This window comes from Chanodichthys erythropterus, chromosome 2 (assembly GCF_024489055.1).
Source record: "Chanodichthys erythropterus isolate Z2021 chromosome 2, ASM2448905v1, whole genome shotgun sequence".
NCBI lineage: Eukaryota > Metazoa > Chordata > Actinopteri > Cypriniformes > Xenocyprididae > Chanodichthys > Chanodichthys erythropterus.
Genome location: NC_090222.1, coordinates 33,263,901 through 33,287,345, shown reverse-complemented (window position 1 = coordinate 33,287,345; position 23,445 = coordinate 33,263,901). Strand labels below are relative to the sequence as shown.

The window sequence follows — 23,445 nt, the reverse complement described above, 5'->3', positions numbered from 1 at the left end:
GGTTTTGTCGCAGACTTCTGTTTTCATACTAGGAGAGTAATGAAATGACAGTATTGTTATTTTAAAAAGACTTCAAACTTAATAAAACGCCTACATTTGCATACATTTTTTTTATTCAAAATGTTTATTTATTGAAATATTATTTATTTCATATATCATTCCTTTTGGCTTAAGAAAATTGGCCCTCCAATGATCTTTCAGGTCAAGTTTTAACCAGAAATAAAATGTAAATAAATATATATGTGTATATACTGTATATGTATGTGTCTGTGTACATTTGTATCATTTATTTTTAAAAGCAGCTCCGGTGTAAATCCAAGAAGTTATGCAATACTTCCAAAATGTTATCTGATTATGTAACATATTACCCTCATCGCTGGTTATGGTGTGTGACATCTTATGATCTTGTAGGTAAACCAAATGTCCTTTTGAAGTGTTCTGGTTCATCAGCACAGGAGAGAGTGATTTGTTGTACTAGGTTATTGTATGAGGTTACAGAGAGAGCGTTCCGGTCACGGCTGTCCTTTGATTTTTATGGAGGAAAATGTTGTCAGGAGTGGAAAAGAGCCAAAAGTGAGTGAGTTCCCCAATGGGGCGTTTGCCTACTTTCAAGTCTTTCATTAAACTTCACAAGCCAGAGTTAATCCTTGCTACAGCATACAACAAAAACGCTGCATTCAACAATTGAAAAGGAAAAAAAAAAAAAAAAAGAAAATACGATGGGGGGAGGGTGGAAAAAGAGAAAAGAACAGGCCCGATCGCTCCATATTCATATTCCTATGCAGCCGTTATCACTTAAAAGGCTTTCTAATTACAACAACAAGACAAAAACTCCTTGGATTCATTCCAGACCCGCTAAATGATAAAATAAGCTCGCACTCTCTCTGCCGCTTAATCTCCGTAAAGCACCTTGGAGCGTCATCTCCCAAATACATGCCACTGAATGTGGAAATGCCATTTGGAGATGCAGGTGTGACATTTGATAAGAAACTTCTGGATTAAATATGTTCAGCTAATGAGGAACCCAGCTACCATCAGGGCAAACTATTGGTCGGATTGTGTGCGGGCTGATAACATTCCACAACTCGATTATTAATAAACAGCCCCAGTCTCTCTCTCTCTCTCTCTCCCTCTCTCCCTCTCTCTCCTTCAGCTAGAGATGTTTTTTTTCTCATTAAGGATGAGAGCGAGCAAGGGTGTGGGTTTAAAAGTGCATGTTAATGCTGCACTGAAACAAAAAGTTGAAAGCAGAAATGAGTTCAGATCGGGGCTCGGAGGGTTTTTTCAGTGGTGGTGGTGGTTGCCGCGGCATGGCTTCGGGGCAAGTGTGTCGTTCGCTAAGCGCTTGGTGCATTGAGCCAGAAGTCCCCTGCCCAAGCTTGACATTTAGAGTGATTTGGAGCAGATTAAGGCCGCATTAGTGCTGTGGCCTGTCAAAGGGTCGTTAATGAGGTGTGGGGGGGCGTCCGGACTCAAACGATGGTCCCAGATTCGGGTTTGACGCACTGATGCTCTGTAGTTGGTGGAACCGATCAATAAATCCAGGCCGCATGCATCATGGCGGGCCCAGAGAGTTTCTCAGAGGATAACTGGACTGCTGTGACGTTCCTGCCAAAGTCTCCGGCTCGTCTCATTGGAGAGTGTCCTTCTAAACCTGCTTAGCTCAGCCAGCCAGGGAAAGACTCGGCGAATGACGGCAGTGTGTTACCCGCACCAGTGGCTGTCCACAAATATCCATATTTAAATTAAAATTAGAAAAACTAAATGTATTCCAGCGCCGGATTTGGCAGGAGTTGGGCCGTCTTATAAGGCCAAGTGAATTATGTGCATATTTATATTTGTGCATATTTAAAAATGTAAAGTTTCTTGGGTTTTTTTCCACTTATTTATCCAAAATAATTGCAGACTAGGTCATTCTGCAAACACCTTATGATTTGTACAAAATCTAGTCGACCAGTCTGAAATTTATTGTAGCATCTGTGACTCTTCTGTGTGATTTGAAGCTCTTGTTGCAGACTACAGTAGTTTCACACCTAAAATGACAATAAACTAGACAGTCATATTTTTTAATAATGGTGATTGATGCCATTTTTCTTACTTTTAATGAACATCACAGTTGTAGGTTAAAATCTGTGTATATTTGTATATTTTAGCAATCTTTTAGAAATATATTTTTGTAAGTGTACCATTTCTTTAAAGTTGATATTAAATAGTGAACAAATTATAGAAATTAATCATCACCACTGGTTCATTGTAGATGCTTCTGCAGTGAAACAAAAATTGTAAAAGTGTAAATACTCCTAAGTCTAGGTAACATTATGTTTATGAAAACTTTGTATAAAGATTATGCATTAAATAATAATAAATAAATAAAAAATAGTCCTCAAAAACATCAACAGTAAACAATGGCAAAATGTTGGTGGCTTTAGATTTTGGGACAAATTTTCTAACAGCTTGCGCCTGCGCAAACCATCTTTTGGAGTTAAAAAGTTACAGCCAGCATTTACTTATTTTACACGCAGTGCAAAATTAGTGCTGAAAGGGTGTGGACTGAGTTGTTTTTTGCAGCTGACCTTATTGCATATGCATTTGTAGAAGTTTCCCTTTCAGACGCAAAATTTATGGGAGGAGAATATTTAAATGAATCACGCAACGCGATTTACTAATGTTTGCGCTAGTCAATTTACTGGTATTTGAGCCATTTAATGCCCAAAAAACATGTCTTAACCCAATTGTTGCTGCTAGGAGAAGACACCGCGGAGAACAGAGAGCACGTGGTAGAAGGGAGAAAATATTTTCCACCCGTATTAATTTCTTTGGAATGCCAGAGACGTTATTCGTATATTACATGTTGTCGACCCACACCTGATGAGCATCAGCTCCGCTTATTTGCGATCCATCTCTAATTTACGCAGCTCTTGTTGGATTGTGTTGGTCATTATGTAAATGATTTGACTGCATCTGTATACTTTAATTTGCGCATCAGCAGTAGATCAAGCGCAAAACACTCCCATCGGCGCATTTGTGGAATTGCGCTCTCATGCTAATTTGCCCCATTAAGTAAATCTGGCCCATAGTATAGCATGACTCGTTACAGGACATGTCAGCTTTTTAAGAGTAATATTAATATGACTACTTACTACCCATAAGTTTAGTAGTAATGTCCCTGAATCATGTGTTTGATGGTCAAAAATGAATATTCTGTATGAAATGCATACATTAGCTGCAAAATAAAAACACTGGCCATTTTGCTTTGTTTTAGCATGTGCAAATGAAGGTTGCAGGTGTCATGCTGTCGCTGAAGAAATGCTTTATGATGATAATGAGAAGTTGGGTTAATTTTCAGTCTCTGCCATCAAGCGTGAGAAGTTCACAGACCCGCTGTTCAATGCCGCCCAAACGGGGCCACCACACAGATAACGAACGGGTGATGATGTCACGTGCCAGTGGCGGCGGTCAATTACAGAGACAATTGAAACCGTGAGCTAAATGAATCATTCAGACAGCATATCAAACGCAACCGCCACAGACTGGCATGTTGCACGTGTGTGTGTATGTGTGTGTGTGTTCATTTAAAAGATAAACAAAAGAGCAATCTACAATCCACTGTCATTAAAGAGCCTGGGAGATTTATGTATTTGACCCTAGTCATATTTAAATGGCAGCATAAATATAGTTGTCTTGAATTGTGGTTGGATGATGGCAGTGTATCTGCATGACTTGACAACATGCTGGTGTTGTTGTAGTTTCTTTAACACTTTAGCTTGTCAAGGTATATGCTACTCATCTTTTTTTCAAGTATAAAACTATACAAACTGTTAAGAAAAAGTAGCTAACTATATTTAATGAATGAATGAAGCATTTATATAGCGCTTTCCTATGTACTACTGTACACCCAATATGCTTTACAATCATATCAGGGGTCTCTCCTCATCCACCACCAGTGTGCAGCATCCACTTGGATGATGCGACGGCAGCCACAGTACAACGGCGCCAGTGCGCTCACCACACACCAGCTGTAGGTGGAGAGGAGAGAGAGTGAAAGAGCCAATTCAATGGATGGGGATTATTAGGAGGCCATGACTGGTATGGGCCTATGGAGGGAATGTGGCCAGGACACCGAGGTTACACCCCTAATCTTTATGAGAAGTGCCATGGGAAGTGCATTTTGAAGCTATTGTATTGTTACATGAATGTACAGTGTATGTTTGTACTTATACACTGCACCCTGCAAATAATATCTTATTTATTATATAAGATATTATATAATAAATTGTTTAAAAAAATAATTATGATTTTATATATGATTTATTTAGGTTAGTTCTTTAAATAAATCATCTGAACAAATGGATTTTTTATGAATCAGACTTCCCAATGCAAGGAAAAATTAACAAGTTAGTCATAATACACTCTAAAAAATGCTGGGTTGAAAATGGACCAACCCAGCAATTGGGTCAAATGTTTGCCCAACCTGGTGGGTAGTTTATTTAACTTAACGATTGTTTAAAAAAATTACTGTATTGCTTGCTTAAAATGAATTAAATCAACATTTATTAATGTTTTAATAAATGAACATTTATTAATAAGTTGAATGAATAATAAACAATAAACATTTATTAAATTGCTTATTAATGAATTTTGATTATTACTGTTGCCTCTAGTAATTATGTTTCTGATTTTTAATTTCCAACCTATTTTGGGTTTTAAGCCAGCCATATAGTCATTTTTAAACAATAGTTGAGTCCGCTGAGTCAAACATCCCAGTCGCTGGGTTTGTCCCCATTTTCAACCCAACTTTGCTAAATTTTTCACATTATACACTCTAAAAAAATGCTGGGTTAAAAACAACCAATGTCATTTCAAGCTGTTTGTCCAAAAATGTATCTAGTAACTGGAAAAGTTACTCTGTTTTGAAAAAAGTCAAGCTAATGTCACTCTACTAAAACATGTAGTTAAGTTTTTGTTATTTAAGCCCCGTTCACACCAAGAACGATAATGATAACAATAACTATATTAGTTCCCACACCAGCGGACATTCTATCTATTCTAATCTAATCTATTCTAATCTAATCTAATCTAATCTAATCTATTCTATTTATTCTAATCGAAAACTGCAGTTTTGTAATCCGCTACTTTAAATGCTCAATGGATTCAAGGATGGATTCTGATTGGCTGTCAATGTTTTTATCACTCATCTGCTGAAAGAAAAAAAAGAAAAAAAAAACATTCTGATTCCAGCGACATCGTTCCTCTGTGCTGTTGTTGTTATTGTGATGAGGACTCTGCTATTCTTTTATATTTACAATGATTTTTAGAACCATAATTTATCGTTATAGTTATCATCCTTAGTGTGAACGGGCCGTTACTCCCAACACTGATAGAAAATACAGCTCATGATCAGTGACGTTTGTGCAGGCAGCGTGATGGTGTAAGTGAGGTAATGGACATCATAAAATTGAGTTGTACAAGGTGTGCTGCACATTTCATAGTTTTTTTTTTTCCCACCCGTTTTCTCTCCTTCTTTATGTGGCGGGAATAAAAGCCATCGGAAGAGACTTTCATCTCCGTAGGCCCAATGCGACAGCTAATCTTTCCCTCCTCTGCAACAACATTTCCACTCCAGTTCCTATCCACTCCAGATGTATTTGCTCTCCACACCTGCTCGTGTCCCGTTAAGATTTAAACGGCAAACACAGAATGCCCAAGATAACCTGCACGCAGGGGCTTTTGGAGACACTTTACTCTCTCGACATTATTTTAAAAGAGCAGATCTGAGCGCTCCGCCGCCGCTCGAGAGAGACGCGATTATCTGTTGCGATCCCTCTGCAACGCACCACGGCCATTCATCTCTCTCTCTCACACGCATGCAAAGACCTGATCTGAATTTAAGGATTTTGGCAGGTCTGACTGTAGCGTCTGCGTTGTGACACTCTCATTCTGTCCTTCCTCTGATGAATTGCTCTCTGCCGTATGGAATCCTGCAAATCCTGCTCTTCGTCAAAGGCATTACTGTATATCACTGCACCCTTTTTAATGCAGCACATGCATGTCTGCTTTCTTTCCAACGAGGTCTGTAAACATACTTAGGGTCTATAATAGGGTCTTATGATTATTGTTTTTCTTGTATATTACTTTCCTCAGCTCTTTCATAATATATGATTGAGTTCTCAGTTATGTTTGAATTAAGTATCAGCCTTTGTATCACTTGTTTCTCCTAAAATTCCTTTGGAGAAACATAAATAGATACAAATTAAATAATTGTTGACATATAAGAAAAGTGTAGAACTCTAAGATGAATAGGTGGCAGCTCATTTAGACTAGGGAGAATTTTTGTGTTCACATTGGGATCTTACTTTTGATTGCAGACGTTAGTGTCTTCACAAAACTGAGCTCATTTTGGGACATTTGGTCTTTTTCTCTCAGGATACAAATATGAGGAACAAGAAATCAGAAGTCTTCATTTGATCCAGTTGTTGACTGTGAGAAACTGTAAAGATAATAAAGATCCCATTTGGGATTTTTCTTTCCTATGGGAGCCTTACACAATACATATACAGTACCATTGAAAAGACTGGAGTCTGTAAGATTTTTTTCATGTTTTTAAAAGAAGATTCTCTTATGCTCAACAAGTTTACAATTATTTGATGAAAAAATACAGTAAAAACAGAAATACTGTGAAATATTATTTCAATTTAAAAGAACTGTTTTCTATTTGAATATATTTTAAAATGTAATTTATTCTTGTGATGGTAAAGTTGAATTTTCAGCATCATTACTCCAGTCTTCAGTGTCACATGATCCTTCAGAAATCATTCTAATATGATGATTTGCTGCTCAAGAAATATTCATTATTATCAATGTTGAAAGCAGTTGTACTGCTAAATATTTTTTGATGAAACCATGATAATTTTTTCAGGATTATTTGAGAAATATCTAGAGTTCAAAAGAACTACATTTCTTTGAAACATTACAGATGTCTTTACTGTCACTTTTGGTCAATTTAATGTGTCCTTGCCAAATAAAAAAAAAAATTGAGGTCTCCTCTAAAAATCCTTTAGTGGCACTAAATGTTATTGTAAAAATAATCATTGTTATTAAAGGATTAGTTCACTTTAAAATGAATATTACCCCAAGATTTACTCGCCCTCAAGCCATCCTAGGTGTATATGACTTTCTTTTTTTAGGTGAACAAGATCAGAGTTATGTTAATAAATATGCTGACGCATCCGAGCTTTATAATGGCAGTAAATGGGGCCAACGAGTTTGAAGCTGGAGAAAGTGCATCCATCCATCATAAACGTACTCCACACGGTTCCGAGGGGTTAATAAAGACCTTCTGAAGTGAAGTGATGTGTTTGTGTAAGACAAATATCCATATTTAACAAGTTATAAAGTAAAATATCTAGCATCTGCCAGACCGCCTTCCTTATTCAATGTACGAAGAAAGTATAAACCTCTCACAGTTGCTACACTATGTCCTATGTTTCCGTATTAAACTTACAAACATTTTTTTACCTAAGTTGAATATGGAAGGTGCATGCATGTCTGCTTTCTTTCCAACGAGGTCTGTAAACATACTTAGGGTCTATAATAGGGTCTTATGATATTTTACTTTAGAATTAGTTAAATATGGATATTTGTCTTACACAAACGCGTTGCTTCATGCCTTTATTAACCCCTCGGAGCCGTGTGGAGTACGTTTATGATGGATGGATGCACTTTCTTGAACTTAAAACTCGTTGGTCCTGTTCACTGCCATTGTAAAGCTTGGATACGTTAGGATATTTATTAATATAACTCCGATTATGTTCACCTAAAAAAAAAGAGTCATATACACCTAGGATTGCTTGAGGGTAATTTTCATTTTAAAGTGAATTAATCCTTTTAAGCAGATTTCCTGTTCATCATTGGTCGAACAAACTCATAGTCCCGCCCTAAACTCACCTTATTGGTTGAGCCAGTTTTGCTAATTGGGATGCTCAAACAAACACAGCAATGTTTTGATAGTGTCACACTGTTTACACTTTTCTCAGGGAATCAGTCTACAAATTGCCTACTTATAGTTGTCTGCATATTAAGCCGGGACAGGAGAAGTATTTTAACATCTTGTTAGCCTGGTACTTTATACAGTACAAATATATATCATTTGACCCCTTGATATAATGACCCTATTGCGGTCACTCTTGGGCCAGTAAATCTAGGCCCTCGGGGCAGGACGGGCTGATGTACCTGTATATTAAACTCAGTAACTGTTTGCATTCTGCCTGTCAGGATTCTATTATGGAGCATGCGGCGCTCCTTGTTTTGATACAGTGGTAATTTAAAGAGCGTCTTAATTGACTTGATTTCTCCTGCATGCATCGCAGTGAGCCTTGTTGCTTTATTGGGCCACACACAATGCGCCAAGTTCAATTTTACCATTCATAATGAATGCAGTCGTGCCATTCAAATGCAGCCATAAGCACACAGCAGATAAGAATTTAATTAAATGTAGATTAAAACCAAACAGGAAAACACACTCGCTGATAATTTTTTATCACATCCCCTGGTCATATTTTTTTTCTCCTCCTTCGCACTTTCAACTTGTTCTTCCTTGGGCTACAGGACTCTCTCTCTCTCTATTTCTGCCTGTCTCTCTCTCTTTGCGAAGCTGCAAAAGTGGAAGCACCTTGTGCATCTGGCTTTTGGTGCCCTGAGATTGAATGGAAATGCGAGACGGGGGACGGTCGCAGGTTTAATCAGCGACGGGAAGGAGAAATGAGGGGCAGGAAAGGGAGGGGTGAATCACAAACTTAACATGAACCGAATTACATGCACAAACAAAATGTCATAGTGACATGTCTACTGTTATGATTGGCTGGGGGAAATGCAACCTCAGCACATCTATAAAGTATGTTTTAACCATATATATATTATGAAATATTATATGATTTACACTGAAGCAAGCATATTTTTGTCACTTTGACATGATTTCTTCTCTCATGTTTTTACATTTACAGTGGCTACATTTATTTATTTTTTCCTACTTTTTATTCAGAATTTAACATTTATGCAGTGGCTTTAAACCTTTAGATCTGACAACCAGAAACGTTTTGTTTTCATTTTGATCAACGATAATCAATCATTTAAAGCCTTGTTAAATCTTGTTATATAATGCAATGATTTAGACTTTTTTTAAGCATGTCCAAACAGTTTTGGAGCCACTGTATATGACAGTTCATAGGAAATGTAATTTATTTTTCTAATAACGTATTAATAATTGTGTTTTGTGCTACAAAAAGATTGCATTTGTATAAATATAATGAAATGTTGAGTCTTTTGTAGAAGTGATTCACTGACTATAGCACGAGGACTTTAGCAGATGTTTTGCGCTCATTAAAATGTTCCTGTATTCAGCATATCCTGAACTACAGAGTATGTTTGCATCTGAAAAAAAGCAGAGCCTTCCCCATCTGGCACATTAATCCCTGTAAATATTTTTGGGATATATTTGGGTTTGTTTTTGACACCTTTCCAAACTCTTTGCCATTTTGTGTCATTTTCCAAAGTGTGCTGCGAAATGGAGCCTTTCAACGCATATCGAGAAGTTTTAATGATGCTGTAGACATCAGCGGGAAGGATTTTCATTTCAAAACAGTCGCTTTACTGCTTTATTTCTTCTCTTGGGATAACTGTTTTGCCTCAAACACACACGCGCGCGCACACACACACGCCAGCTGAAGTGGGCATAGCCTGGCACAGTGTTCCCACCAGTGCCTGTTTCACGTTTGCTCTGGATGCCAGGGCTGGTGTGTGCTGCGGCGAGACCCAGCGAATCTGTTCCACTCTATTACCCTCGTGCCTGCCGCCCACCTTTACTATGGGGAAAAGAGCAATTTCCTGTCGCAGTCTGTTTGATCAAGTGCTAAACCCTTATGATCAATAGAGAGACAGATGTCAGCTCCAGATGGCCGTATGGCAGTACCTGGGGCAGTGGACGGGCCGTGCCAGGACGACAGCATGGCACTGTGCAAGGGCAGCAGTGTCCTCCCTCCGCACCAGCCGACAAACGCAATTAGATCCTTTAGCCGCTGAATGTTTATTTCGGATGCTCGAAGCGACGGAGGACGTAATTAGCTTGCGCTTTGAGCAATATGTGGAATTACAGAAGGGTTATGGGGCAAGCAGTTCGGGTTTCTCAGGTACACTGAAAAAAAATTGATGTACAAACAATTTTTAGTCAGAAATTTCTAGTAAAAACAGTTACAAAGTTACTCCAATAATACAGCCCTGCATTCTGCATCTGCTGATTTGCAAAAAAAAAAGGACTAATGTTACCTAATTTGATGATGCGAATAAAAACTGTCCTAAAACTGTCTGTTTTTCAAATTACATGTATGTATTGCACAAAATAACAAAAGCAGTCAATGTCAAAAGTTTTAAAATTAAGTATTAAAATTTTTCATTTAACTTACAATCTGCAAAGGAGTAAAAAAAAATTCAAATACTCCATTTAATGTCAAAGAACTTTATATGAACACTGAAAAAAAATAACTTGTAGGATTTACTTGATAAAGTCCTTGTAACACATTTATGTAAATTTTACTGCTCCTCTGTACAACCTGTTGTCAAGTAAAATATTACTTAATTATATTTAATTTATCATTTCACATTTATCATATAGAATTTAGAATGATCTACTTAAGTAAGTTAAGAAAATTTAACTAAAATAATTTTTTACTTAAATATTATAACATTGAATTAAGCTATGCTTTTAAAGTGTATGCTTTACTTAGAAACATCGACATAAATAATACAATAGATATCGTGTAGACACCATATCTACATAATGGAAATAATGTGGCACTCACCCGAACACAGAGACTTCAATACTTGGTACACAATACACAATGAGGATGACATTCGATGGATCATTTTTGGGTATGAATGTGTCATTTGGGTAGAAAATGAACTCAAAGTCACAAAATCGCAAGTTACTAAACCTAACAACAAAAACAATGATCGAACAGTGTAAATACAACTCAAAAACAGCAAAAAAAGTCAACCTTATTAATTATTCATGCCCCAGAGCATGATGGGAACACCAGTATCAGAAAAGTTGAGTAGGTTTTATGTTTACGCTTTAATTTCTACATGCTTGAATTGAGTGAGGAATCATGTCTTTGTGGCAGTTTTTTTCTGGTTATTAAGGGATAATGCAAGAATTCTTCACCTTTCAAATGGTTGTCGAGAGCAAAAATGCTACAAAAAGTGCATAATATTTTGTGAGAAAGTGTGACCTGCTAAAGCAAAACAGGCACTATTTTTGGAATTGGCACTCCAAAATTATTAAGTAACAAGTACTGCATTATATTCACAGTGGTGTAATCTTTGTTTAATTTACATCTTTAAAACATTTTTTTTTACAGTGTAGACTTGTAGATGCTGTCTTTCGCCACCATTAGCATTATAAAACACAGTTATAAAAATAATCTGCCTTCAAACAGGTTCCCAAACACTCCCTCGTCCACCATTGTCAGACAAACATCTCTATTGTTTACTGTATTAATATCTTAAAAAATGACACGCCTTATCCTTAAACGTCGATTTTTCCCAGAATGCATTTCTACTTTGAGACATCTTTGTCAGGCTCTCTTCCTGCGATTTGTCCATGTCACAGCAATCCTTCATCTTCCAAAATGGTTGACAGGTGCATCAATCTGGCTCAATCTCCCACGAAAAAACGTCATTGCCAGACGGCCCGAGTCGAGGTTTCCAAAGAGGAGAAGGAGCCATTTTTTGCAGGCCGCGCATTTGCATGAGGGCAAGTGTCCACGAGCCCATGTGGCACGGGGACGGAGCCATGTTGGAAGAGAGCGGTCCCGCTGGAGCCCGGCCGTTCACCTGCTCCCCAGCGTGGAGCATGCTGGGAAGGGGACGCGGGCCACCGGCCACAGCTGGGGGTCTGCCGCTCAACTCAACACTACCGCTCCCCGCTGCCACGAAGGCGTGACGTCCCATTAACGCTGATGGTCAAGACGGGTGGCATGTGTGTGTCCCTCCCAGCGGGGGCCGCAGTAAACACATGTCGACTAGCCGCAACCAATATGCAGTAACCTGACGAAGTGAGCGCTGCTCTCGGTGAGAATGTTTGCTCAACACTCTCTTTTACCCTTGAGTATTTCAAACCGAGTGAGCTAATTTATGGTGCTTCCCATGGAAAGTAGATCAAATTCTATTTTTATTTTTCGTAATTAAAAGCATGTACAAAAAAAAAAGTGTAATTTCAAGCCAAATATATATTCATTTTCCACTGCGGGATGCTTGCTTTTCATCCATAAATGCTTTTTCAACATTCATGTGATGTGTAAACAAAGTTCGGGTTTGGCGTTAAACTGATGAGCGGATGTGTTTTTATAATGCTAATTCACATCACAGCTGTTGCTGTAAACACTAAATTAAAGCTTTTGTCAGTTTGATTCTCAAATCTGCAAATGAAAAGTACTTCTAAAGGGATTTGTCAAAATCAGCTTTTAATCATTAAATAAACATCAAGTTTTGACTATTATAAATCATTCAGTATTTTACACACATTTCTGGATCTGATCTGAGTTATAGGAACCTGAAGTGTTTTGAGCAGCAATTTTGTGCAAATGTAATATGTAAACAAATATTACTTTTCTTTTTTTTTTCTGTTAGGTTGATACTGAGAAATTACTCTACTATAGTCTACTATATGACACTGAAGTAATACTGCATTTCACACCACAACAAAACTGCACTACAGTACACAGTGCTATTGCATTACGTTACTATATTGCATATATGATGGCACGACTACAATTATTTTATTTTCTTGAACTCTTCCACAGATGTATCATGTGCAGAGAATGTAAGCATGTGTGGAATAATTCTCCTGATGCAAGTTTATGCTTCAGAAAATACTGCAAGACAATGAAATTGTTGAAATGCTTACGAAATGAGTGAAATGTCTTTTAAGAGGAACAAGGAAGGGACAAGTAGCTGTGTGTCTGTGATTCGCCTCGTGTGGTTTTGGGTTGAGCAGAAAGAGTTCGGATAGGTCAGATCTGTATTACAGTATGTGAACAGTGCCCCCTTATGGCCATGCACAGTGATTGTTGACATTGAGACAGAATCATATCAGTGTGATGGCTTATCAGTAATAGAGACTTGCTTTGTTGATTTGTTGTGTTTTTGGTCTTATAATTACTGAGGTTCAAACTGTACGTGTGCATGTAGTTCAAAACAAGCACTGCCTCCCTCTACTTAGTTTAGTCTGAGACAAGCCAGGTTTGAAATGCAACACATTTTACTTCCATTATCTGATGATTTTCCAGATGAAACACAATACTTAACTAGAAAGAAAGTAGGGAGGGGATTCATTTTATTTGAGATTACTGCATGTGGTAAATCACTGACTGTCATCATGGATATTATATATATATTCTTTCTTCTGTTGAACACAAAAGAAGGTATTTTGAAGAATGTTAGTAACCAGACAGCTGATAGTAGCTATTGACTTCCATAGTATTTTTTCCTACTATGGAATGGTCAATGGTTATCATCAACTGTTTGATTACCAACATTCTTCAAACTATCTCCCTTTGTGAGAAAGATAAGAAGAACGAAATCCATACTTGAGGGTGAGTAAATGATGACAGAATTTTGTGAACTGTCCCTTTAAGACCAACAACATGTATTGAAAAAGTAAAAAAAAATTCAATTTTTGTTCATTTTGTCACTTATTTTGTGAGTCACTTTAGCATACCTGTTGTTTCCTTTTCATTCTTTAATTTTAATTTAGCACATTTATTTCTGAAAATGAGCAACTATTTGCTGTTTGTTAGAATTAGATTCTTTTTCAACTCTTTATTCTGATATAGAAACTCTTTTGTGTGGTTTTCAGAGTATTGAAGTCTCAAAATACTTCACATTTTACTGTTAGTAGGTACAGGTTTGTTGATTTCATCTCCTTTTATTAGCTGATAAGCCTTTGCACAATTATTTTATTGCCATTTAACATTGTTTTTTCCTCTCTCTCTGCTGTCTTATCAGATCCCCCTTTTCAGTTGCCACCCTCCATTTAAGAACTGCTCTCTTACTAGCTTTTTATTAGCCTGTAGTTCTCAATGAAGGAAACACCGCGGAACAGAAAGTCATAATTACGTGTTGATATGCAGAGATTTAACAGAAAAGAGCTAGTGGAATATTTTTGATTTGCTCAGGCTTTGCATGTTGCGAATTAATTATTAAATACTGAATGTCTGAAGGTAAAAGCCGCCTGATCTTTCTGGAAAGATGACATACAATTTACACATCAAATACACCATTATTGACACAAAATATAAAGGATGCATTTGCTTTCCTTTGCCCCAGATTTGTTTTTTGGCAGTGTAATTTTTGGCGTAGCGTTGAGGTTTGTGCTCCACGCTTCCGTTACAGCCTCTAATGCAGCCTTTTGTCTGGACAGATGGGAGAAACAAACACAGATATGTTTAACTATGCATTTTACAGCAAACTATTAAAGTCTTCTACTGTTTACACATGCAAACATTTGAGTAGCTGTCCTCCGGCCAGTTCATTAGCCAAACCTTCTGCTGGCTTTTGCCACAAAAAGACAGAAAGAGAAAGAAAACGAGAGCTAGAAAGGCTTGTTTTGTGCTTTTACAACATGGTCGATCTTTTAAAGTGATCATTCAAAGTGCTCGTGCCCTGTATTTGGTGCTTTTGAAACGCTGTGGCTTTTAGTCTGCGGCTCATCCTGGTGTGTTTGATTAGAGCAGCATGGACTTACACATGTAATTGCATAATTCTGAACCCCCCTGTAATTCCTTTATGCGAACATCTTTAAGTAAGTGTTTAAAAGCATCATTAGTGCGAACGAGGGGGGAGTTTGGGCCGCGAGGACGAGCCCGCGCTAGAGGATTCTATACTGCGAGATTGTGTGAAAAGAACCTTTTTTTTAAAGTTATCTGGACTATGTACAGGATACTGGGTTTTGATTGTTTTAATGAAGCAGCTGCCGTATTGTGTGTCCTTAATTCCTCCATTGTTTTTGGAATATGTCATAGTTCTTTATTCTTTTATCAGGTGCGCTGCAGGAGGACGGAGACAATAGGCTTCATTGCGACTGCGTTGGCCGCGGCACAAAGGCCTTCTGCTGCAGACAGCTCACAGGCGAAAGCAGCACTGCGCTGGCTACGTTTTTCAGCGAGGGTCCCGTGTCTCTCACTTTAGGGTCGCCTATCGACCTGTGTGTTTCAGTGTGTGAAGTTACAATAACACAGACAGGAAGTCTCCATCTGAACTGTGGTTGTTCTTTAAGTTTGACTTTTGACCCTGCCAGCAACTTGAGTTGAGGTGGCCTGAAAAAGCTTGGAAAAAGAATGGCCTTGGAAAAGCTGGCCTGAACTCCCATGCTGTACCTTTAGGCTTTATTTGACATGGATTACTGGAATACTACTCTTACTGTTGCTGCTATTTTAAGTAGATATTGTAGAATGCAAATTTTCTACTGCATTTGCCAAAAATATGTAGGGGGAAACAATGATGAATGCTAATAATTAAATGTATAATCATGCACCATATAATTATGTATATTATGTATAATTATGTGTATTTTGACTCAAAGTTAGTTTAGGAACTAAATTTTGATTTGAAATAATATAGAAAATATGTACATTTCATATATATATATATCTTATTTGTTTATACATTGAAAAAAAATTGTCATGATGATAATTTACATATATAAAAAACATATATATACACACACAAAAAATGTTATGATAATTTAGCACTTGCTGTGTCTATGCAGTTCATGGTAATAATCAAAGAGATTAATATTATTATCATATTATTAGTTTTGTATGATACAGTATTTGTATTGTCAACTAAAATTTAAATTAATCTGAAATTAAATTTAGATTAAATAGATTAAATTTTTTTATTTAAAAAAAACTGCCTTGACAACTAACTGAAATAAAATAGGTTTTATTTCAAGCACTAAAATTACAAAAGCAAAAAATTAAATAAAAAATAAATTAAAGCTTAATAAAAAAAAAGATAAAAATGACAAAATTACTAAAACTATTACTTAAACTAAAAAATCTAAAACTTAAAATTACTTAAACTAAAATTAAACTGAATATATAAAAAATAAAAGCTCATTCAAAATATTGATAAATACTATAATTTTGTATAAGTAATACTAAAATAAGACTTTTATGATGCGGTTTTTGGTACGGTGTTGGACTGCTACTTGATGTCCAATGTAGAATCTAGGACCTGAAGCAAAACCAGCTGAAAACCACGTCAGTAGAACATAATTTTGCAGCCTCAAAAACATCTGCATTAGAGAAGGAGATGACTGCAACACTATCTTTCTGATTCATATTACACCTTATTTCTGGGCAGTCAAAGTTTGTCAGTGATTCGCTTTGAGATGAGAAAACACCACAACTCACTGGCCATCCCACAATGCCGCAGCAGTTGTGGCACCCTACATACATCCCATTCTGGCTTCTTTTCTAGTGTAAGTAATGAGTTCTTCATGCAACTTCCAGCAGTATTGAGGAGGCAGAGGTGACCTGCGCCCTCCTGCTGTTGCAGGTGACAGTTTTGATCTGCGCTGATGGCGACGGCAGTTTTTGTTATTTTAATTAGGAGATAAGGAACGAGAGAGGCTCTCCAGGCAGTGTGTGGTGTGTGACAGGATCCCGCTGATGAAGAGGACTCGTCTGAAGAGTGTGTCTCCCCGCTGTAGATTCACACATTGATAAGCTGCTCTTTCTGGCAGCAGTCGCGCATTTTTTTAACACACTGAAGCTTTCGCAGTCAGTGCCTGTATTAGAAAGCCATTTTATTCGCTAACTTTATTTCTTTTTATATATCTGATCTGATTGTGATATGTTTCATTTTGAGCATCCCTGAAAAACAGAAAATTACAGTGATTATTCAATGGTTTGACTGTCAACAGTCTGACCTAAGATTCCAACTTCCAAAAAAATTTGTACTGATTAGCAGTGTTGGGAAAAGTTACTTTTAAAAGTAATGCATTACAATATTTGGTTACTCCCTTTAAAAAGTAACTAATTGCGTTACTTAGTTTCTTTTTATGGAAAGTAATGTTACGTTACTTTCGCTTTACTTTTTCTCACCTGGGCTGGGCTTGCTTGTTGTTTTTAATATCAAAAAAAGTTATATTTTTGGCAAATGTAAAGCTCTTTCACACCAAAAGTGAAATGAATAAGCAAATTCACGCCTGTACAGTAGAGGGCGCAGCTCAAAAAAAACTTTCAGCTGTGCTGCCATTCTGGATTACAGAAGAATAGGATGCAGGAGAAGAAAGTTCAGCACTCAATAAAAAAATAAAAATAATAATGATAAAACGTGATGTTTATCTGAAGTCATTTTTGAGTTATGTGTATGGTTGAATTGGATCATTGAAGGTCAGCAGCAAAGACTTTGCTTAATAAAGTTATTTTGTTGTAAATTTAAAAGTTATGCATTACTTTACTATTTATTTGAAAAAGTAATCTTATTACGTAACTTGTAATGTGTTACCCCCAACACTGCACACTTAGCTTTTGCATGACTACTTTTTTATTAGTCAGCTAGTTGACCAGCAAAGTAGTTAGTCCGTGGGTCAATGTTATTGTTTGCCTTTTGTACATTTTCCTAAATTCAGGAATCACATTCCCTTGCGGTTTGTCTCTCATTACCTTCCCTGCCCACAGCTGGTCTGAAAGCACAGCTCATCTTCCGCTCTCAAGCTCCGTCAGCCAGTGTGTTTGAGCATCTCTGAGAGCTAACAGAGAGCTTTAATTAATTGTCCAGCTTCCCTACTGAAACAATGTCCTAATTCTGCCATTTAGCATCTGCGTATCATAGCTTGTTGTTATCTCGGAAGCCAGATTTTTTGTAAATAGTCATATTTAAAACTTTAATCTCTTGAATGGTAAATGAAGTGTGGCTGAAATCCTTCCATGTGCAAGATAAATGCTATCTTAGCTTAAACCCTTCCGCAGACTTCCCATCTATCCCTCCCACCTTTTCTTTTCCTGTCTTTTCTGAGTATATTCAAAATGCTCCTATTCAAGCAGAATGTTTGATCTGAACTCCAAATGTTAGATGTGCAGTAGACCTTAAAGAGTTACCATCTCTTTAAAGCAACATGGTTATTTAAAACTAAAATCACCACCCAAATTGCAAAATAAACCCAATCATTTTACACTGAAGTGGCTAAACGCAGCAGTAATGATGTGTCGTTTATTCTCTGTCACACAGGTGGTCAGTTGTGGTGCACCACAACCAAGAACATGATGGAAGGCGAAGAGCTGGTGGCATTCGCAGTGGACTTTGACTCTCGATTGCAGGCGGTCAATCACATGTCTCTCAGTGAGGGCATGTACCCAGCACGTCTCCTGGACACCATCCAGCTCCTGCCCCAGCAAGCTGCCATGGCCTCCATATTACCTACAGCTATAGTCAACAGTAAGTATAGTTAACACTTTCTGTTTACACACAAACTCAATAACTGTCTACAGGCATCATAAACATGTATGCAGCAAATCAAGACTGGTAACTGTCAACATACCTGTACAATAAAGCTGTACAGTTTGGTCTTGCCGTAAAACTTGGCCCCAATATTGCTGCATATGGGGTTTCACCTGTTCCTGCGGCTGCACCATTAAGCACTCCAACCAATCATTTGAGCCAGTTCAGAACGTGTTCCACATGCACGTACTACACTGAAAACAGAGTATGCGGTAGTTATTCACAGATTAACCTCTACTGAAAGAACATGATGTTCTGCCCTTCAGTTTAGGGGTACAGTAAACATGTCTGGACTCTGACCAACCTTGTAATTGCAAAATTCAAGCCATTTGCAAATACTTTGTTTGTTGACTTTATCAGGGAGGTCTAGAGTTCAGCTTGACACAGAGGATGCTGCTAGCAGATGGTGCAGTGTTTTCATTTGCCCTTGAGGAAAGGGCACAAGCCTACTGGAATCATCTCTGTTGCCATGCAACATCACAGTAGAATTGTTATTTAAAACCATTTTATTAGTGTATTTGAGTAACTTCTACATCTTATTCCATTGAACTAACATACAGCCATCCCAAACACTCCCTTCTGATATATCCCCTATAGGGATGGGATTAAGGAATTGTACAATTCATCTTAGCCATTTCAGTTCCACTTCTGAAGATGAAAAAAAAAAAAAAAAATGAAATGCAATTCCATACCCAAATAATGAGAATTTCATTCATAAAAATGATTGGCTATTAGCAACTGCACATAAAATGACATTAGAGTTCAGTTCAGCAAAACTGTTGAAGCACTGATTGTGGTTTTGCCTTCATATGCTTGTCTCTGTGTTTCAGAGGACATCTTCCCCTGTAAAGCATGTGGGATATGGTACAGGAGTGAGAGGAACCTTCAGGCCCACCTGATGTATTACTGCAGCGGGCGGCAGAGGGAACCCGATAATGTCCCCGAAGAGACTGATGCCAATTCCCACCAAACTCCCAGTATCTGCCCTTTCCCACAATGCAACAAGAGCTTCAGCAACCCTCGTGCTCTGGAGATGCACTTGAGCTCACATAGTGAGTATAGAATATGATGGTACCAAAATTACAGTACAGTTTGACAATTAAAAAAAAAAAGGTTATTTCTCACAATCATTGTACATTAAGCATTTGATCGAAATAAGTAACTGTTTAATTGTTCATTTAGCTCACTCATCACCCATTACCATTTTGTACACATTTAGCAGTCACAAACAAAAGCAAGGCAGCAGAACACAGCCAACCTGAACACTGAGGATGATGATTAGTTATATAAATAATATTATATTATATTATATTAATATTATAATATTTGTTTCACAGCATGTTTAGGAAATAGACACAAACAGATCTACAGCAGACACAATGTAAAATTTGTAGAAATGCTAGACTGACAAAAAAACTTCTTACTCTTTTTTCCTTTCTCAAAGGTGTCAAAATGGAGGAGTCTCTTCCCCCTGGCACCAGCTTGAAATGCACAATCTGCAACTTCACAGCAGATTCACTCCTTACATTCCAGCACCACATCCTTTCACACCTGTCACAGGCAGCCTTCAGATGCCATCACTGCCACATCAGCTTCCAGAACCATAGGGAACTCCTGCAGCATCAAGACTTACATGGACACTCTGGGAAGATTCACAGAGAGAGCGACAGCGAAAACTCCCCAAGAGGAGGAGAGGAAAGTCTGCAGGTGGCACGAGCAGAAGTGTCAGGCAGGAAGGATGTAGTCATGCAAAGTCCCAAAAGCACACCCAACAAGGCCAACAGTCCTGATGGAGAACATGAAAGACCTGAGAAAAAACCTACCCTCGGACTGCAGAAGGGGGAAAGTCACCCAGGCAGCAAGGCTAGTTTTTCTTACACCAGAATCAAGTCAGAACCTTCCAGTCCACGACTAGCCTCCTCTCCTGTCCAGCACAACATGGGCCCAACCTTCCCCATGGGTCCATTTTTGTCACAGTTTGCATTCTCCCAGGACATTTCTGTGGTACCGCAAGCATCTGAGATTCTAGCAAAAATGTCAGAGCTTGTGCATCGCAGGCTACGCCATGGAGGGAACAGCTACCCTCCTGTCATCTACAGTCCTCTAATGCCCAAAGGAGCAACTTGCTTTGAATGCAACATCACCTTCAATAATCTAGATAACTACTTAGTTCATAAGAAGCACTACTGCAACAGTCGCTGGCAGCATATGGCAAAGTCCCCAGATTTCTCTAGTGTTCCGGACAAGGTTTCTGATGCCATAAGTCCAAACAGCGGCCACACTTCAGTCGGTATGCTCCCCGGATGCCTTCCATCAGAGACCGACAGTCATCTTGTGACAACAGCTTGCTTGAATTCATCTGTTTTGGATATTATGAATGCTAGTGGGAAAGTGCCTGAAAAAGACCTCACTGGGCAAGTAAAGAAGGTTACTACACCAACAGGAGTTGAGGAAAGGCTTGGTGGAAAACAGCCTGAGGTGAAGAGTCCCAGCACATCTTTGGTGGAAAGTGACAACGACCCAAACAAGACTACCTGTGAAGCATGCAACATCACCTTCAGCCGGCATGAAACGTACATGGTTCACAAGCAGTACTATTGCGCCACTCGCCACGACCCACCCATGAAACGCATGTCTGCGAAGGTGCCTGCCATGCAGCGGACCATGAGAACGCGCAAGCGGAGGAAGATGTATGAGATGTGTCTACCTGACCAAGAGCAACGGCAGCCCATGGGGCCACAGCCGGGATTCTTGGGTTTGCCTGCTCTTGGAAATCCCTGTACATCCCAGGAGACAGTTGAAAGTCTAGCCGACCGCTTCCATCCAAGGTGTGACATTTTTCCAGGCCTTGTCCCGAAACACTTAGATGCTTCTCTAACTGTCTCCAAGCCCATCCTCGCCCCCAAAGGTAACACTATTGCAGACCCACAGGAACTAGATGCTCCAATAGATCTCAGCAAAAAGTGCTCACCTCTTCCTGACAAGTCGAGCAACTCCCCTAAAAGACTTCTGGACTATCACGAATGTACCGTTTGCAAGATCAGTTTTAACAAAGTGGAGAATTACCTAGCACATAAACAGAACTTTTGTCCTGTCACAGCTGCTCAGCATGGTGAGATCTGCAATCTGGAGCAGCCGATGTTCCCGGGCATTAAGAGCGAAGGCAATAATTCGGATGACATATATGACAAGAGTTCTGTGAAATGCGAGAAAAATGGTGGTAACAAGTTGATGGTGCAAAACGGAGGTATATTCCCACCACACCTCGGGTCGGCACCGGATCTGAAAGCTTTCAGTGATGCACAGCTCATGACCACGAAAGATGAGAACAAGAACATGTTTTTGCCTCACTGTCTCTATCCTGGAGCAATAAAGAAGGTGAAAGGTACAGAGCAAATATCGCCATATTTCGGGATAAAGAGCGGCGACTACATGGCAGGGAGTCTCGCGATGCAGGGTGAGGCAGCCGAACAGGAGCAAAACGGCAATGGCACGGGAGAGACGGGCACAGAAACACCTGCGGCCAATGGTTGTCCCCATCCGAGCAAGGAGCCGCTGCCCCTGCTGCCCAAAAACAGGGGCATGGTGATTGTCAACGGTGGTCATAAAGAGGATCGCCAGACACCAGCAACTCCGCAGCAAGAGAATCAGCCTCACAACGCCTCAACACCAGAGGAACAAACATCTCCCACGTGGGGAGCCGAGAACCCTCCTGACCCAAACGAGAATGTATCACCCACTTCTAAATCACCCATGGAGGAGTCCGCACCTGCCGGAAAAGGCATAAATGGGTCAGCGCCGCCAGCAGGCAGTGGGAAGTACTGCCGCCTCTGTGACATCCAGTTCAATAACTTGTCAAACTTTATCACTCACAAGAAGTTTTACTGCTCGTCACATGCCGCTGAGCATGTGAAATGAAATTATGCTCTTCTCCCCTTGTTCTTCCCTCTTATTTTGGGTACACGGTCGTGTCTGAATTAGTGCATCATGCAGTTTTATATACTGCTTGTGGACAATCAAGAGAAGCTTCTTTTTTCGTTATTTGAAGACTTAATGCAAAATGATGAAAAAAAAAAATCCAAGTGTAATATTGGTGCCACTTTCACATTTTATTTATTTTACAATCAGTATTAATAGGAGTAGTGCTCTTAATTTAAATTCAAAGAAAGTTTATATCAGAGTTGTTTGTAATGTTAATGTATAGTCATTCTTGTGTAGCAGACATATTGTTTACAATGTATGTTAGGTTCAAGGAGACAATAGGCACAGGATACAAAACTGAAATGCGTTTTAGACCCAACAATAGCTACTGGAGCAACTTGTGTATTCTTATTTGCTGGTACAGTTTTTTGTATATGTCAAAATGTCACTTGCAGTATGATTCTCTTGACTTCAGCCTTAAAACTGTTTGGAGGGATAACCAGGCAAAACGCTGCAGCTCATGTTTTGGCATATACTATACACATGGCTTTGCATATACATGTTGCTGTTTGTCTGTCTTTTTCTTCGACTCAGAAGTGGATGTTTAAATGAGGATGGCAGCATTCTTGTATAGTACTTGTATTTCTGTTTGCTGATACACCTTGTTCTCCCTTTTTAAAAATTTGCTCTCAGCGCAATACTTTGTAAAAAATAAAAACAAGAAAAAAGGAGGACGGGAACATTACGGAAAGCAGTATTATAAAAGGGAGAAAAGCAGCTATTTCTTACTCCTGGAAAAAAAAAAAAAATGAAATTGTACAAAAAGCAGGTTTATCGATGGTGATTATTGATGGGTGGGACGAGACAAGGGAATACTGTAAAAATGATCATTCCAATGTCCTTATGTAAGAAAAATATTTCTTAAAAATGTTGTTGCTATGCATGTATATGGATGGAATAAAATTC

General features: G+C 38.6%; 1 protein-coding gene across 4 annotated transcripts in view; it reads left to right on the top strand.

Annotated features, from left to right (window-relative positions):
- zfpm2a (zinc finger protein, FOG family member 2a) overlaps positions 1-23,344 on the top strand; it is a 202,840-nt gene extending 179,496 nt beyond the window's left edge. For all 4 annotated transcript variants that reach the window (XM_067410679.1, XM_067410659.1, XM_067410651.1 and 1 more), the window contains 3 exons: positions 18,289-18,495; positions 19,389-19,610; positions 20,003-23,344. In XM_067410679.1, coding sequence (XP_067266780.1) covers positions 18,289-18,495; positions 19,389-19,610; positions 20,003-22,476 — 2,903 coding nt within the window. In that variant the 3' untranslated portion in view covers positions 22,477-23,344. The remainder of the gene's footprint in view (positions 1-18,288; positions 18,496-19,388; positions 19,611-20,002) is intronic.
- Positions 23,345-23,445: the final 101 nt, after the last annotated feature.